This window comes from Typopeltis vanoorti, chromosome 1 (assembly GCF_054136105.1).
Source record: "Typopeltis vanoorti isolate ZY-2024b chromosome 1, IOZ_Tvanoo_1.0, whole genome shotgun sequence".
In the NCBI taxonomy this organism is placed as follows: domain Eukaryota; kingdom Metazoa; phylum Arthropoda; class Arachnida; order Uropygi; family Thelyphonidae; genus Typopeltis; species Typopeltis vanoorti.
The window spans coordinates 77,716,126-77,734,435 of record NC_143549.1 but is presented as its reverse complement, the minus strand read 5'-3'; the positions used below and the strand labels follow the sequence as shown (position 1 = coordinate 77,734,435).

The 18,310-nt window shown below is 35.3% G+C and overlaps 1 protein-coding gene across 1 annotated transcript in view; it reads left to right on the top strand.

Annotated features, from left to right (window-relative positions):
- Positions 1-17,533, top strand: part of LOC150110114 (monoglyceride lipase-like) — a 56,784-nt gene extending 39,251 nt beyond the window's left edge. Inside the window, exons 2-7 of the mRNA XM_090391521.1 lie at positions 2,457-2,563; positions 4,431-4,567; positions 6,409-6,519; positions 7,369-7,542; positions 8,852-8,983; positions 15,233-17,533. Of these exons, the coding sequence (XP_090247647.1) occupies positions 2,457-2,563; positions 4,431-4,567; positions 6,409-6,519; positions 7,369-7,542; positions 8,852-8,983; positions 15,233-15,331 (760 nt within the window). The 3' untranslated portion in view covers positions 15,332-17,533. The remainder of the gene's footprint in view (positions 1-2,456; positions 2,564-4,430; positions 4,568-6,408; positions 6,520-7,368; positions 7,543-8,851; positions 8,984-15,232) is intronic.
- The last annotated feature ends 777 nt before the right edge of the window (positions 17,534-18,310 follow it).

Below are 18,310 nucleotides of genomic sequence, written 5' to 3'. Positions count from 1 at the left end.
GTGTGTGTGTGGGGGGGGGGGGAACTTACGCGCGTGAATGTCCTTCTAAAACTCGACTAAATTAGAGTGAATTACACAAAGGTCTGTGTACAGTTGATCAACATACCGTTGATATTTGGAAATAACTCACGTAGATCAGAAACAAAAATTCCAAGATGTGTTCCTAATCCCACTGCTCGGTGTAATCTTTCTGTAACTAAAAGCCGTAATTTGGGACGCTGTTTTCTATGCCCGAGTGGTTTCGCCAAATCAGGCAGGGATAAATTAGCAAAAGAATTATAGCTGCAAACTTTTATAGGAGCTTAATCTTCTTTTACTGCTTATATTAAATATCAAAACAGTTGCAAGCAAATTATCAACACATCCAAAAGTTATTCTGAAAGCAACAAAAGTAGAAAACTTGGCATGATGTCAAAATGGCAATCGTACTTTCTTGTACGCTTAGTCTACTGACAGTAACTTTTTCCCAACTTGCTTTCATCTCTTTTGCACTGAGGATTCTATTTCATAGTTTTACCCACGGAAAACCAGAGCTGGCTTCTTTCTCCTCAATTTCTTGCATTGATGATCTAGGTAAATATTCTCCAAGCACGCACCAATCAATTCCTCATGATTTTTCACAAGAGAGAGAGAGAGAGATTTGTCCAAATTGGATGCCAAAAAAAGTCCCCTGGAAAATACTATTATTTTCATAAAAAGGTGATCCATTATTTTTATACTCTCCTATTCTACTGGTGTTTATCCTACCTCTTGGGAATTAATCAATATTCACCCTATCCTAAGAAGAGCACAAACGTTTACTACCAAATACTCTCACCTCCGATCTTTCTCAAGCGATGGAGAAATCCGTTAACAGCAAAACCTATATAATAAACGATCGCCAGTATGGATTCTACCGCTGTTGATCAACGGGGAAGTTCTTCCTTATGTCACCTACCTTTGGGTGACGATGATGATTTATTAGTTTTAATGGTGCATACTGCGCCATATGACTATAGCGGTATACAAGGTAAGACAATTAAAATCATCCATGCCCGCGGCGGGATTCGAACCCGCCTATCTGTTAGTTGGAGAGCGGGTGCGCTAACCACTCGACCAACCAAGCCTGCCTCACCTTTCGTCGAACAAATAGCAATCAAAATGTTTGGAGAAACTCAAATGATTGATTCTTGCTATCTAGGAAATAGAGGTCATGTTTTTTTTTTTTTTTTTTTTTTTTTTTTTTTAACTTAAGCTTCCATCATATGGTCTATCTTTCAACTCCGTAATCGGTTCCCAGCTTTTCGCTGGTCACATATTTTGCGATGTTTATTGGATTTTTGTCCTCAGACTTTGCAATACTGGAGTATAACGGTTTCGTTCTTTCGTTTATTCTTTTTTCTGTGCACGCACGCACACACAAATTTTCTACAAATATTTCTATCAGAAATTATATCGATAGTTTTCTCCCTTAAACTTTCTTTTAAATCTGTTAAAACACGTGTTATTCAACACCCTCCTTCACAGCTGAACTCTAAACTCAGAGCACAAACTTTTTTCTCTTCCTCGTTCATTCCTGTAAATTACTGTTCTTTGGAAAGTCTCCCTTCTTAGGCAACAGTATAATTTGCAAATCTTCATGAAAGTGAAAATAAGCAGACTAAATAATTCTTTTTTTTTTTCCCCACTCAACATTTTCTGTTCATCCGCTATAAAAATGTATTATAGGCTAAATAAGCTGTCGTGAGAGAAATTACCAGAAAATTTCTCGCATTTTGTTTCCTGATTTGATCTCGCGCAAAATACGCAAACTCTCCGCAAACATGCGCAGAAACACGGCAGATTTATATATATATATATATATATATATATATAAGTGAGGCTCTGTTCTACTGCAATTGAAAAATAGCCAATTAAAAGTATATATTTCGAAGGTAAGTAAATAAGTTTAAAATAGCCGCGTCAATAAAGAAATTAAACTTCTGCGATGAATTGAAACAAATTGGTCTGAATTTTTTTATACATAATCAAGTATATAATACATTTAACTTTAAATAAATATTCCAATTAACAGTAACAATAAAGTACCAGATCTATAAAGGCAACTTTATTTAGTGTTATTTTATGTGTATTTTGTGCAGTGGCGCACTCAGGATTTAATCTTGGAGGGGGGGGGGGTCGAGCGCTCAGGATTTAACCTTTGGGGGGGACCGAGTTGAGTAGACGTTTTGCGAATACACACTACACATCGCATACGACCTATAACTGAGCATCTGCAGTGATCGCTAATTCATAAGTAGCACACAACATGAATAAAAAAAATGAATTTTAATTAGGAAAAGATTTTTGGACATTTTTCTAGTGTTTTTTCCTTTTCTTTGGGGGTGCCCCGGGCCCGCTTGGCACCCCTCTGGGTGCGCCACTGATTTTGTGTACATTTGTCTATTTTACATATATTTTTTTTTGTCTATTTTCAGAGCTTTGGTATACATCGCTCATGGAATGGCGGAGCATTGTTTGGTTTACGATTCCTTTGCCAGAATTCTAGTCTCCAAAAATTTCTACGTATTTTCTCATGATCACCGTAAGTTTTCACTATATAATAAATTACTTTACTTTAAGGTAGTTTCCTATTTTTTCTGTGAATTAAGAAAAATGTCATGTTATGCTAATAATGTTCTGCTTGCGTACATCAGGTAGTAGAGAGTAGTCTGTATCTTTCTGGTGTCAAAGCACTTTATACATGTCGAAGCTCTAGTAGATTAATTAATGTTATTTAATGTATTATGGGATATTCAATATTATGATTTGCCTACTCAGCGAGGATTTCATGATCAGATTATTATTTTTACTTTTTTTTTTCTGAGTTCACTGATTTTTACGGTAAAATCGACAGTGTTAGACCGCAATCTATGGATAAGTAAGGCGTAGATGCATGAGATATTGTGTCATTTGATTGGCATTTATTAATTCAACTGATTTTGCATTCAGTGAATGCTAAAAGAAATATGCCCTTACCCTGAATGTTCAGTGAAAGTCTCGAAGTTGGGAGAATTTCATAAGATGGGAAAGTCAAATTGTGCCAATCTCAATGGAAAGCATTATGGCTAACAATTAAAAACTAGTGCGAATTTTAAGTTTTGCAGTTAAAATTGTTTATTTTAATTTTAATGATGCAAATGAGTTTTAAACATTTAATTAAAATAATTATTTTTCTTATGATTTTCAGTTATAAGAATTAGTGTTACTACTCTTAAATAAATTAAGTCACTGATATTACAATTAATTATTAAAATAAATTCACTAAGGTATTTTTATTCCTTAAGGGGGGGGGAGGGATAGGCAAGGCCGTTTTATCCCTAACTTTTTTAAAGATCAGTGGCCACATCGTCACTACCTTAGCAGTCGTTGATAGCTGGACTGGTCCGATGATCGAAATGCATCCGAGAAGGGCAGACAAAGCTGCCATCTCGTGGTCTTTAACCCTAACATTATGTATTATTGTATGCGGTATATAGTATGTATACGGTCGATCTTCTTGAGTTGGGGGGTTAAAACCTGAACGTTTGTGGAGAAAAAGCCTTTCTTGCCCGTGCAAAAAGATCGATTAACTCGAGAACCACATGAAAAAAAAAAAAAAAAAAGCCTAGAAAAAAAAAAGTTCCTCTATTTCATCGAATCCATCTAGAAACGACCTAACTTTCCTGTGTGGAAAGTTAGGTCGCTATGGAAGCAAACGTCATTCCATAGCATCACATAAGTAACTTTCTTAAAATAAGGCCTTAAAATGTTCCATGTTTTATTGCAGATTTTCTGCATTAAGCAATTCTCCCCCCTCGGTTAAAGGCGACTTGTTATAATGATCTCATTTTATGAACAAATAGGGTTCCAAATGCAGGATTTTGGTTACAGCGTGGTCTATCTTTATTTGATAGAATGTTGCAGGATAAATTCGATCTTAAACTTCTGGAGATGGAAGAAGATTGCAGCTGATAACCATAAGGCTAATGTCTCTTAATGGCGTGTGTTTGTGTTTATCTTGCCTGTAAGGTAAATATAAACACAAACTTACAAAAAGGTAAAATAAGGGTTGAAAAACCCTTAAAGTTAAGGGTTTTTCAACCCTTAACTTTAAGGGTTGAAAAACGTAAATTTCGGGGTGAAAAAAACTCTGCCATTTGTAAGAGACAGCTCTTTTCAATGGAAAGCTAATTTGCTTTGAGTCGAAAAGTCCTGAGAAAGGTTCTTCGAAGCCAAAAATGGGATTCAAGCTGAAGTCTTTTCACCCATCGGTGTTACTGACTAAACTATGAAGGTGTTGTTTGCACAGGTTACAAGAAAAGATGAAATATTTATTCTGCGATAATGCATGTATCTTTCTTATTGTATTCGTTTTAATTAAAAGTATTTATTAGGTAAACACATTTTAATTAGATATTTTCCCCCTCCAGAGGGACATGGTCAGAGTGAAGGACGAAGAATGCACATTGATTCGTTTGAGAATTTCATCCAGGATGTGTACACGCACGTAGAACTAATAAAAAAGAAATACCCTCATCTTCCAGTGTTTGCCGTTGCTCATTCAATGGTAAGTTGATAATACATTCCGACTCTAAAGTAACTTAAGCTGTTCTCTCTTTCTTGAATATGACGCAATTACTTCCTATCGTAAAATAACCGTTGGAATAATTCGAAGAAGGAAAGTAAAAACAGTAATCACTAACAGAGATAATAAACATACTATTTCTACACTTCAAGGACAAGTAACTAGTTTGATTTCAGACTACTTTTCTTTCTATACCTTTTTGTAATTTTTATTTACTTATTTTAAACTGCACGACATCAGTTTTTAAAATGTTTATTTAGAAGTTGATGCTCAGGAATACAGCATAAATTAAAAAAAAAAGTTTCATGACAGAAAATTCAAGAAATAAAATAATATTATAAACATCGCTTATAATAAAATAAAACTTAATTTTTTGCTACAAACTAAAACTTGCTCCTTCGTTAGGTAGCGCTAAAGTAAAGCCAAAATGATAAATGATATTGAATTCAAACATCACGTTAGTCATTTCATATAGAATACAAAAGCGAATTATGCGTATTGAAATTTCTTAAAAAAAAAAATAATAATAATTTAAAAAAAAATAAAATAAAATAAAAAAAATATATATATAAATGTGTGTGAAAAGTTTTTTACCTTGGGGATAATATACATTAAGGATACCAAGTAATTTTATAAACTTGGTTTTTTTACACCTTCTCCCAAGTAAGCAAAACAGTTAAGTTTGCGCCTGAACGTAGTTCAAGTCTAAAGGTAGTGCAACACCAGGGCAACTCGTTGTAAAGGTGGTTAAAGATCTGATCACTATTCTTAGTAATTTCCCATAAGAGATGTATACTGTTATACATTATGGGTGGGGGGGGTTCACTACCCAGACCGGTTTCAACCTTTTTTGAGGTCTCCTCAGTGAGTAGTTAGACCCTGAAATACCAAGACTTTTAGTAATACAGAGCCTTATCAACTTTACTTGCTTCAAGGTGCTTTTACTTTGAATAAGAAACTCTGGATGAGATAAAGATGTGAAAAGTGTTAAAAAGTGTTTCTCCTTCCCCACCTGTAATGTATAACAGTATACATCTCTTAGTGAGATGTGTTTTACATTATGGGAAATACGAAGAATAGTGATCAGAGCTTTATCCACCTTTACAACGAGTTGCCCTGGTGTTGCACTACTTTTAGACTTGAACTACGTTCAGGCGCAAACTTTGGGAGAAGGAGTAAAAAAACCAAGTTTATAAAATTACTTGGTATCCTTAATGTGTATATATAAATCAATAATATAAAATATATTATTGATTTATCAAATTCTGAATAATGTAACACTTTTTTTTTTCTTAATTTCCCCTTTTTTAAAAGGCATATTAAAAAAAAACTGTTTTTACGCCTCTTCGACTTGGTTGATTACTATCGGTTCTTAGCAGCACGATATGAAAATGACAAATATGGGGATGAACATCACAAACTCGTTCAGTAGGCCGCTAGTTAAAAGTTCATATAATTAGGTTATCAGCACAAACACAACAGTGAAATGTCACGGGCTTTGCAAATTAGAAATCCCGCAGTCAGTCTCTGCTGCACATCACAAGCGCACACATAGAGCCAACGTGCGCATTTTGTATATATTTATTATAATGCTTAGTTGATTTATTCTATTATGATTTTCCAAAATATTTTTGGAAAAATAATTTCTGATATGTTTGGATGATTCAAAACATCGGAGCTACCCGAAAATTTATTATCTACAGTAGCATAAAATGTATTTTCATTCCATAACAAATGACAAACCTAAATATCGACAATATCCTGTTCTTTTTACTCGATTATGATAAATGTGAGTGAACATTGCTTTGCTTTCATTTCAATAGGGTGGAACTATCTGCACATTGGCTAATCTAAAAAGGCCCAATATGTTCAAAGGAATAGTGTACATTGCCCCAGCTCTCATGGCTAATACAGAAGTTGTGACAGCATTTAAGGTGAGTAGCGTGGATAATTACTAAATACAGTAGAATAAGACCGACGTGAAAATCTCTAGTACACGTCGGTCTTATTTGACCTACAGTCGAAAATAATTCGACTGTAGGTCAAATTAATTTTTTTAACACTAGGGTAGGGCAGTTATATTGAGCTTTTATATATATATATATAAATATACTTGTATTCATAGAACTACAGTTTTAAAATTAACATTTTATGATTCTATATTGTGTCAGAGTGGAGTATACATAATCTGACCATGGTTCTTTCCCCTAGATTTAAGAACCGACTGGGTCCCTGATGTTTCGGAACGGGGTCGCCATGTCTATCATTCTTTTATAGCATCCTAATCGGCATATCCAATATGGGTAATAAAAAATGCATTGGAAATAATATAACAATACCAGTGTATAATTATTCTGGATTTGTTTAAAAAGAAAGCATGTAGATAATTCATTTAGCAAACTAATAATTATTTGAATACTATTACATTAATTTATACGTGTATTGCGGAGATCATTTTCTATATTTCAATGTGAAAAAGACATAAATAATATTATTCAAGTTAAACCTTATGTTCATTAAATTAAAAATATTTGTACGTAATTGGGTCATGTGCTATTTCAGTTTATTTTAAATTTATTTTATTAAGTTCCATGTTTCTTTTAATTTAAGAAAATACTTCTTTGAGCAATTAATCGAGGGTTGAAATCGCACGAAAACCAGCCTATTATAAAACAGATTTATTTACTTAAGGATTTTTGTTTAGACCTTAGAACTGCGAATTAATTTAATTCTATTCCGTTTCTATAAAATAGTCGATAAAATTATCATCTAATTTATCGCAGATGGCATTAGTTAAGTTTCTGGGAAGGAAGTTGACACGATTTCCGATTGGCTATTTGGATTTCAACATTGTGTGCAGCTCTAGGAAGAGGGTGGAAGAGATCAAAAAGGATCCTTTATATTGTCATGGTTACTGCAGGGCAGGATTCGCTCTTAAATTTTTGATGGCTCTTCAGGTAAGAAAAAAGACAATTTTCTTCTGATTTATATCTACATTAATTCAGTAATAGTGCATTTATTAATTCGTTAGTAATATTAACCCACTGAAAATATTAATTCATTAATAGTCAAAGTGATTATGAGCATTACGTGCAAACTTACAGTATCGGTGATGTTGCAAGCTGGGTGGGAATGGAAGTGGGAGATAAGCGACCCCCAGTGAATATCTTTCCACCAATATGGCAGTTTCGCTATTGTATCGAATGCGAAAACTATTGTTCCCCATCTGCAACCACTAACATAACTCTACGGAATTCTAAACAAGTACCCGATCTCCTACAATTTCTTAAAGAGTTAAAAATAACAAATCTAAAAAAAATAACAAAATGCTTGGCTCAAATCAGTTCTCTTTGATTTGAGTCAGGCTTCCAATAATTACATCACAAGTGATAAGAAAAGAGTATTTATTCTGTATTGCTCGATGCATATGAATTCATTTGCTAATGATCATTTTAGTTTTAGTTTTTGTCTTGGATGGGTATTAATGAACTCGAAACGAATCAGATGGTAAATATTTCAATAAGACTGGATTGAGACAACTATTTTCCTGTTCAGAGAAACCACATACACACGACAATGAAACATGAATTATTTAATAATGAAAATAAATAAATAAACACTAAATCGAATTTCGAGTGAATTAGAGGGCGTATAGAACTAGATCGTCCCACTTTCTGAACGGATTGTTAGTGACAGCTTGCAGGTATCAGTATTCTTAGCCGGTTTTCCTGTTTTTTGGTAAGACAGAAATCCTGGTTTCGCCATCTGACACCGGCTACTAACCCCCCCCCCCCTACCTGAAAACGGTCTAATAAAGGTTTGCGTAGCAAAACCACTTAGCCACGAGATGCCAACAGCTTGTGATTCTTAACTTACGATCTTAACTTTAATCACCAAAATTTCGCTTTCAATCCTCTTTATTCATTCCTTCTGCTGCTCTTCTTTCGAACACTATCTTGATATGTATTTCAACCAAAAGGTATTCAAATCTAATCGTTAACAAGTTTTTTTTCGTACTATTTATGGTATTCTTTAGATAAACACATTCTTTAAAACATGTACCGAAAGTTGTCCTAGGCGCCCTCTTACAAAGGCGTACTGAGGACAACTTTCAGTACCTGTTTTTTAGCCAGTAAAATTTTTGTTGTCCTGATGCACTTTTTAAGCAAACAATTTTTCGCTCATAGCTGCAATAAGCATTCACTTGCTCTAATGATAATCTCATGTTATTTATTAATTATTTAATTAATTTATTTTTATTTGAAGGATTTGCAAAATGATCTTCCAACAGTCCAATTCCCATTTCTGATGTTAAGTGGCGATAAGGATAAAATATGCGACGTTCGAGGAGCAAAAGCACTTTACGATGTTGCACTTTCCACTGATAAAACGATTAAGGTAAGATAGAGAGAAAAAAAAAAGATTTTTATGAAAAAAAATATTGAACTACCGAATATTAATTTAAATGATATTACATCTTCATTATAAAAAATATTATAGGAATTACTGAAGAAAGCACATCAAATTCATGCAACTAAGATGAGACTGAACCAAAAATACATATTTTCGCGTGCCGCATTTTAATTAAAAAAAAAAAAAAAAAAAGAACCCAGACCACTAGAGAGTTCGCGACACTATCATTAAGCATATCGCAGGAGCAGTCAATAACAGACTGCATTTGGTTGGAAAGTCAAAGTCCTGGGATTCAAATCTTGTCTAGAACGAGAAGGCTCGAGTTAATGTCTTGTGGTCGTGACAGGCTATGCGACTACGACAAATATTGCAATTATTTCATTATTATTTGTTATTACATAGCAATAACAATGTTTTTAGGGTTTAAAAACATAATTATAAATTTCATTTTATGGGGGGGGGGGAAGGATCACTTTTACGAAATTTCTGCTTAGTGAGAGAAACCGCTGGGAGAAATTTCGCTAATAAGGACAACCATAATGTTTTAAGATGTAGGAATATATTAAATGACTTATATGTTTTGCCGTTCTTTAATTATGAGCAACAAACCAGAAAAAGTGCAGTCAGACAATAATTTTGCAACTTATGAAGTGATAAGCTAGTTTGCGTAGTTTGAGAAATTGAGTTAACCCGTGATTTGCCCTTTGGTTTGAAGTGTAATCGTTTGGAGAACTCAAACGAACACTATTCTCTGGTAAAACAGCGATCCTATAAGTCACGGTCAACTTCTGTAATAAAGGCAGATAGTGTCACATTCGTTGCAAACATGGACAAATCGCCCATTTATTCTATTTTTAAAAGCAAATAATTCATTAAAAAAATAAGGTGAAAAATATAAGGTTCTAGAAATTGTAACGTTCATTGTTATTACAGTTCATCAGGAATTTCTGAGAATTGTCAACGGACGTTTTCTGATATTGCGTATTAGACTGTTAAACAAAGCACGTTTTTTTGACAATTGACTGACAATTGACTTTTATGTCTTTAGGGGTGAAGCAAGATGCTTTTCATATTCCCCGCTATCTGTTGTGGTTGCAGTGAAGGTAAAATTTATGAGCAGAATGCTCGCCCTGATTGGGCATGGAGATTATGCATCACTAAAGGAGGCCAATATAGCTTTTGGTCTTCTGTATTTGAATATGTCCGTTGGATCGTATGCTGTAGCTTGTTGAACCAAATCGTTGGGATGTGTGGACGTCTTTAGGAAAAACTTGGTGGCTAAGGATCGTAGAAAAGAGAAGATATAGGGAATATTTGTGTCTCTGTGGAGTTGAATGTTTCTAACATACCACGGAGCATTCAAAATCATTCTCAGGCACTTGTTCTGCACTCGCTGTATTTTGATGATGTTAGCATTAGAGGTGTGGCTCCAGGCCGGAGAGGCATAGGTGATTATAGGACGAATCGTCAACTGGTATAGCTGCAATTTGATTCTGTTGCTGAGCTTGCTATTTCTATTAATTAGCGGATAGATCTGTGCTATGACTTTAGATGCCTTTGTGCATGCAGACTTGGTGTGTTGATTGAAAGATAACTTTTTGTCGAGAATTACACCCAGGTAATTTGTTTCTGACTGCCAGGGAATTTTAATATTGAATAGTAACAAATCTCCTACAGGAGACATTGGCCTTTTTGAGAAAAGAACGGCTGAGCTTTTCTGGGGGTTGACTTCCAATCTCCATTTAGAGAACCAACCCTCCAGCTTTAGAATGTTTTCTTGAAGCTTTCTGGTAATGAAAAGGGGTCTGAGAGATCTGGTTAGTATTGCCGTATCGTCTGCATATAGGGCCAAAATGGAAGTCATCGGATTGTGTGGGATGTCTGACATGTATACAGAGAACAGCAATGGAGCCAGCAGAGATCCCTGCGGCACTCCAGCAAAGATGTGGCGCTGGGAGGATGTAGAACCGTTGATTTTTACTTGCATTGATCTATTTTGAAGATATGAGTGTATTAAATGAACCATTTTAGGTGAGATGCCGGCTGAGATAAGCTTGTGCAGGAGTCCAAAATGCCAGATTTTGTCAAATGCTTTGGATAAATCTAGGAAAACAGCACCTGTGCACTGGCGCCAGTTGTAGCTGGTTGTGATGTATTCAACAATTCTGTGGATTTGCTGGGTAGTACTATGGTGTTGCCTAAAACCAAACTGTTCTTTTGGAAGGATGTTTAGGTCATTTATTGAGGTTTGAAGTCGTGAGAGGATGACCTTCTCTGCAACCTTACCCAGATTTGAGATGAGACTGATTGGACGATAATTTTGGGGTAGGTGTGAGTCTTTGCCTGGCTTATGTATGGGAATTACGTCAGCCAGTTTCCAGGTGGAAGGAAAATAGTGAAATCTTAAAATTGCATTTATTATACTGGTCAGGTACACTACTGCCCTCCGGGGCAGAAGTTTAATCACACGATTAGTAATGCCGTCTGGTCCAGGAGCTTTTTTGTTCTTTAAATTTTTAATAATGTCATATATCTCAGCAGGTGATGTTGATGCAATATGGTCAGTGCTGGTGATAGGAAGTTTGAGTGAGTGTCTGACCTTGCTGTGAATCTTATGTATGTGGTCAAAGTCAAGGTTTCCATACGAAGGCCTGCATTGCTCTTCTAAGCTGTGCGCTATAACCTCTGCTTTGTCCACATCTGTGTGAGCAAGGCCCTGATCAGTTAATATTGGGGGAAGGGATCTGCCTTTGTTTTTGGTATTTTTCAGTAGTCCCCAGATGGAGTGATCACTAGGTGAAATGGAGGATAACTTTTCATCCCATACATAGTCTCTGTGAGCTTTCAGTGCATCTCTTACTGCCCCATTTAGTCTGTTTAGATTTGTTTTGTCTTGTGGTGCACACGTGTTACGGAATCTCTTTCGAGCTCTGTTTTTATCTCTGATTAAGTTCATGATGTCTTCAGGCAAACGATCTGGCTTGCGGGCAGTTTTGTAGGAGGAAGCTACCTTTATAGCAGAATTAATTTGTTGTGTGAGATTTGTAACTGCAGTTTCTACTTCTTCTTTTGTGCGTATGTGAGGAACAGGTCCAATATGATCCTTGAGTGCGGCTGACAGTCTTTCCCATACAATGTAGGAGTGAGAAGGAGGACACAGGAATTCCTGATTTCCCAGCTGCAGCAGTATTGGATTGTGATCGGATGATAGTTCATCCATAGAAATGATACTGTACTGAAGTTTAATATCCTGCAGGATAGCTATATCCAGGATATCAGCAGTGCCGAACGTACTGAGATGAGTTGGTTCGGTGGGGCCTGCCACAACAGCGTTGCTTGATCCTAAGTAATTGAAAAGGATGCAACCATTCTTGTTTGTGGTTGAACAATTCCAGGCAGGGTGCTTGGAATTCAGATCCCCGGCAATAATGGTGGGCCCTCTGTTGCCTAAGATGGCATTTAGATCAGAGTGAAGAAGAGATTTTTGGGGAGGGTTGTAAGCTGAGTAGATTTTCAGTTTGCCAGTGGAGCTGGTGACTACTTCCACTCCTGTGATCTCAAGGTTAGTGGTTGAAGGAATGCTCACAGAGTGGTGCTTAATGTAGTTTTTAATGAAGATGGCAGTGCCACCACCTCTGTAGAGTAGTCTGTCATTTCTGTATAGGTGATAGCCACTTATTGTAGGGTTGTCTGAGGGTCTTAGATGAGTTTCGCTGATTAGAATAACATCTGGCTGATACCTAGATGTGAAGGCACGGAGTTCCAGGATTTTGTTTTTGAGGCCATTTGCGTTCCAAGCAACTATTTGAAGAGATGCTGGAATGAGTTTGTTACTATTCATTTATGAGAGCTGTGAGGATGACCTGTGTTTCACGAAGAAATCTTTTAGTGGAGGTTTCAGTAGGGTTTGATAGGCTAAAATTTTGTAGCATGTTTGCTAGTGAGGCCGTGATAATAGCTGTTAGGTTTTTAGGTGCTCTTGGTTGATTTTGGTCTGGAATTGGCCTAGTTGTACGGGTCACATCGGCATAACTTCTTGTTTGCTTTTGGTTGGAGGTCTCCGACTGTGGTCGATGAGTCTCCGGTTTTGATATCTGGGCCGCTGGTGTTCTTGTACTGTAGGAGGAGGGCTGATTGATTGCCTCCATCCGTCTGTTCTTTGGGTGTTGAGTACATCCTTTGTAGTTCGCCGGATGAGGGCCACTGCAGTTGGCACATTTGGCCGAGGTGGTCCTTGGCTTAGTGCAGGTATTGGTTGGGTGGCTGTCTCCACATTTTAAACATCTATATTCTGCTCGGCATAGATTCTGGGCATGGCCAAACTTTTGGCACCTGTGGCACTGCCCAGAAGATGATCTTTTACGGAGTGGTTCCGGTGTGACGATGAGACCACAGACTGTTTTTAAGTTGTAGATATCCTTATATATTTTGTGAATCTCAACAAGGACTAATGGCATGGGAGTTTTGTCTGCTTTGTACATTCTGCTCACTTTGACTGGTGGCAGATCCTGAGAATTTAGGTCAGCAGCGATTTCTGCTGTGTCAGTGTCTTCACAGACACCACGAAGGACTACTTTTAAATTTTTTTCTGAACTGAGCGCAAAGGTATGATACTGGATGCTTCTGTTGTCCAGTTCCTTGGTCAACCTTCTGTAGTCTGTCACTGTTGCTGGCTGAATCTTTATGCCTTCATCCATGTTTTTGGCCTTAATGAAGCCAATATGCAGATTGGACATTGTGGATCGTAAAGCTGCCCACTTTTGTTTTTCTCTAAGGATGACCGGAGGCACCTTTTCTTTGGGAGAGGTAGCGGCGTCCGAACCCTGAGAATCCTGTTCCATTACAGTATTGTCATTGTGCGGTTCTTCTGTTGTTCTTCGCTTTTTGCGAGCACGCACTTCTACAAAGTCTGAAGGTGTAGAAGGCATCGACTCTAAATGATCTTCAGCGACGACTTTGTGAGCACGCACTTCTGCAAAGTCTGAAGGAGTAGAAGGCATCGACTCTAAATGATCTTCAGCGACAGCGTCTGAGACACATTCAGGGGGAAACGTGTCATACAGTTTAACCTTTCCCGGCCAGTTATCACTCAGTAGCTTTCCCAGTCTGAGGAATTCCCTGTAGACTTCTTCGAATTGGGTCTCATTTAGAAGTTTTGTCATTTCAAGAAATAAAAATGTGTTGATACACAGATGGAGAAAGAGTAGAGGTCCCTCAGGTGCCCCGAGCAGGCAAAGACAATCCTGTGAACTTTTGAGGGTCCACTAGCAGATCCCGTAGACACTCTTAGGTGTCTACCAGCAATAAAATGTTACTCTATTATATATATATCCCGTAGATCAAATCGATCTACCAGCAATAGCAAATATTTCACCTTAAAAAACCTTAGAAAATGAAGAACACTTACCTCTGTATATATCATTTATCATTCAAAACTATCGCCACTAATTAACAACACAATGACTCAGCTGACTCTTTAATTTCATCATCAATAATACACTACACAAAACACTAACACACGGGCCGCCATTTTTTCTCCTCAATTCTCTCGCACGTTTTTTTTTTTTTTTTTTTTTTTTTTTTTTTTTTTAATAATACGAAATTAGGATATCCGCTATGATTCCCAGATTTTTTTTGGTGTATTTGTTACAGATAAATATCATTAGAGAAAGAATACTGAAAACGGAAATACATAGTAGTTTTATATAAAGTATTAAACTTTCGAAGGAATTATATACTTATTTCAACTCTTGAAATCCGGTTTATTATAAAATTATCGTTAACTATAATTTTAGCTTTCATTGTCAGAAGCAACTGAAATATTTTGTGAAAATATTTATGCGATTTTTAAAAAAAAAACAAAGAATAAATAAATAATAATTTTTACACTTTTGCTTGCGAAATTTATTTCACAAAAAATGCGTGTAAAATTAGATTCATTTTGAATCTGTCATTAAAAAGACGTTAGTGTGCTCGACTTGTCAGTAATCTTAACATAGCACTACTGCAATATCGCTCCTAGAATAGTTATCTTAACAGATTACTTTGACGTTCGAATTATCTTTTACGTAATTTGTAGATTTCCATATTTATATAAACTCTGTTTGACCTTTATGAACTATTTCTTTATCTCATAAACAAACCGTATGAAACAGATCCTATTTAGTCTTTCGATGTTTGCTTTCAGGTGTTACCATGGAAACTGAAATAACAAGCTTTTCTCACCTCTTACAGATCTATCCGAAAGCCTATCATTGCTTGCTACTGGAACCAAATGGAGTAGCAGAACAAGTGACTCAAGATATAGTCCAATGGTTGGATGTCAGAGCGTAATCCTTTTCTAAGCTTACAGAACGGCGAAAGATTGTCAACACGAAAGTCGTCAACATGTTGAGCTTCTGAAAACACGGCTGAGATTTCAAAACAGCAATTATTGTTGTTTCATTGGATGAAGTGTTGCGTTTAGGATGGCGTAATGCGCTAAGACAGTAACTGCATATCGAAGCAGAAAATGGTCTTTTCCAACTGTCTTTTAATGTTCATTTTTGTAGAATATATGGTTATAAACAGTGTAAATATAAGGAGCTGCACCAAATCAAAATACGCATAAGGAAGTAAAGAAAATTCCGTACGATAATTTACAACCCGGTTAAAAAAATTATCAATCGCAGACTTAACTGACTAAACTTTACTTCATGGAAAAAAAAAAAAAAGCACTGCATATATACTCGAATTTTCTTTAGATTAATAATTTTTATATTTGATTTTTTTTTCCGCTTAAGGTGAACAAAAGAGATAAGAAAAAGTGGGTTGTTATACGAAACTAATAATGTGTTAAAGAAAGTTACAGTGTCAGCACACCTTATTAGTTGTGTATATTGCGATTTAATCGCAGACTTAAAAGAAAAAAAAAAAAACTGGAGTTACTTGATTCTTTTTAAATTTACCCCTTTTTTATTTTAAAATTATGAATTTCATTCATAAGATAAATAAACTAGTCAGAGTAATTTTGGTTCAAAAATTGAACACAATATAAAGCGACCGTGACGGAAATTTAAATAATTTCCCCAAAATCGCTGGAAATAAGACAAGACCAATCTTATTTCCAACGATTTCCTGTGCTGAACACAGTATTTATTACTGTGTTCAGCACAGTATTTATTATTATTATACGAGCATCTTCATAAACACTCATTGCGGGAGACCCAAACTATCCACACAATATCTATCATACCTCTTCTTGAGCTAATTTACAGACGAAGCACTCAAAACTGAGTTAAGCTATGTATTCCATTCATTCACCACTCTCCAAGCGAAAAATCTAGTCCTCCTGCCCTTGTTAGCCGCACTCTTACTTAATTTCCAAGGATAACCTCTTGTTCTTCCACCACTATCCCACTGCTAAAATATTTCCTCTGCATCAATCTTATAAAAAAACCTTTTAGCAACTTAAATGTTTCTATCCTATTCCCTCTTCTCCGCCTACCAACCAACCTCTGCAATCCATACATCCTCAACCTATCTAGGTTGAGGATGTAAGGAATTACATCCTCAACCTAGCATTCCTTACACCACTCACCAACTTGATTATTTGCCTCTGAAACTTTTTACCACTTCTCCAAGGAATCCAGGCGACCAGACCTGAGCACAAGTATCCAGATGGTGACGTATCAACGCCTTATAGATGAAGAGGAATAATAACCTCTTCATCTCTGCATGTTAGTGTGTTCTTCAATAACCAAGTAATCCTCTGAGTTATCTTGGACACCTTAGCAATATGCCCTCTGAACTTCAACTCTCCATCCACTAACACTCGCTAAGTCCCTAGCCTCATCAATCTCCTGGAATATTAAAGTATTTGAATATTTTTTAAAGCCGCTTGTCGAAAAAAAAATCAATAAAATAAATTCAAAATTAATTTAAATGTACAGTTCGATTCAAATAATAATCTTCCATAAGAAAAAATAATAATAAAAAATAATAAAGGATGAATATACATAACTTGCTAACAGGATTTCTGTACAAGAAATCCTGTTACTAAGAACATCTAGTCGGTGTTTTTATTTCAATGCTTCATGTACTTATTTTCATTGGACATTTCTTCATAATCAGTTTAATTGGAAATTTTCCACACAGGAAGTTGGATAGATTTCAGTTGACGGCTATTTCTGGTTTTGTCTTTTTTCTTTTTTCAAAGAAAAAGAAAAAAAAAATTGACTGTGGTCTTTATGGAATAAATAATAAAATAAAAATAAAAAACTCGCAGAAGTCATCTTTCTTTATACCCATCGCATTTTATCTTTATTTTTTAAAAATCTTATGCTTTTTGCGTTTAAAATTTTCTACAAACGGTACACTTTCAATTCTAGAAAAATCAAAACGGTTTGGTAAAGTCTTTGGAATTTATTTATGGATTCAATTTTCCATGCTTAAATTCTGTTAGAAGATGAATATTTCATCGGCTGAACTCTTGAATACTTTAAGAATTATTTCATGTATTCAGCCTTTCTTTCTCCCTTTTAGTTTTATTTTTATTTTAATCTCGATATATATATATATATATATATATATATATATATATATATATATATATATATATATATATATATATATATATATATATATATATATATATATATATATATATATATATTTTTTTTTTTTTTTTTTTTTTAATTATTTTTTTTTTATTTATTATTATTTTTTTTTAATTCTCAACTTTCGTTTTGCTCTACTTCACTTTGAGGATGTGAATAACAAATCGACAATTACAAATATGCAGCAACTTAAATGTATTTTATTTAAAATAATTTAATTTTAACTCTAATTTGTTTACTGAACCGCTGTTATTTCAAGGTATTTTATTTCTCTATTTTAACACTATTTTAAATATAATCAACAAATTAAGCATTCTGCCCTCTAGAGGGCAGCACGTTCACCTACGAAGTTTTCAATTTCATATTCTAACAGTTGGCTGCTAACAGGTGGACGATCGGATCAACGTAAAGAAATTATTTCGATATTATTTCCTATTATTATTACGGATATCATTTCCTCTCTACCGATTAAATTTCTATCCGAGTGAATCCAAAAACTGAAATAAAATATTCATATTTCTTAGTGAAAATAACTTTTACAGACTTTCGTTCAAAAAAAAATTTTTTTTTTACTGCTCTGCGATTTTTCGAACTAATTTCATTGTGCCCACAAAAGTTTGATAACTCCACTCTAACTCACACTCTAAGCAGTGCCACACCCAGGGGGAAAGGGGCTTACCCCTCTCCTCCCCCCCAAAAAGGAAAAAACACTAGA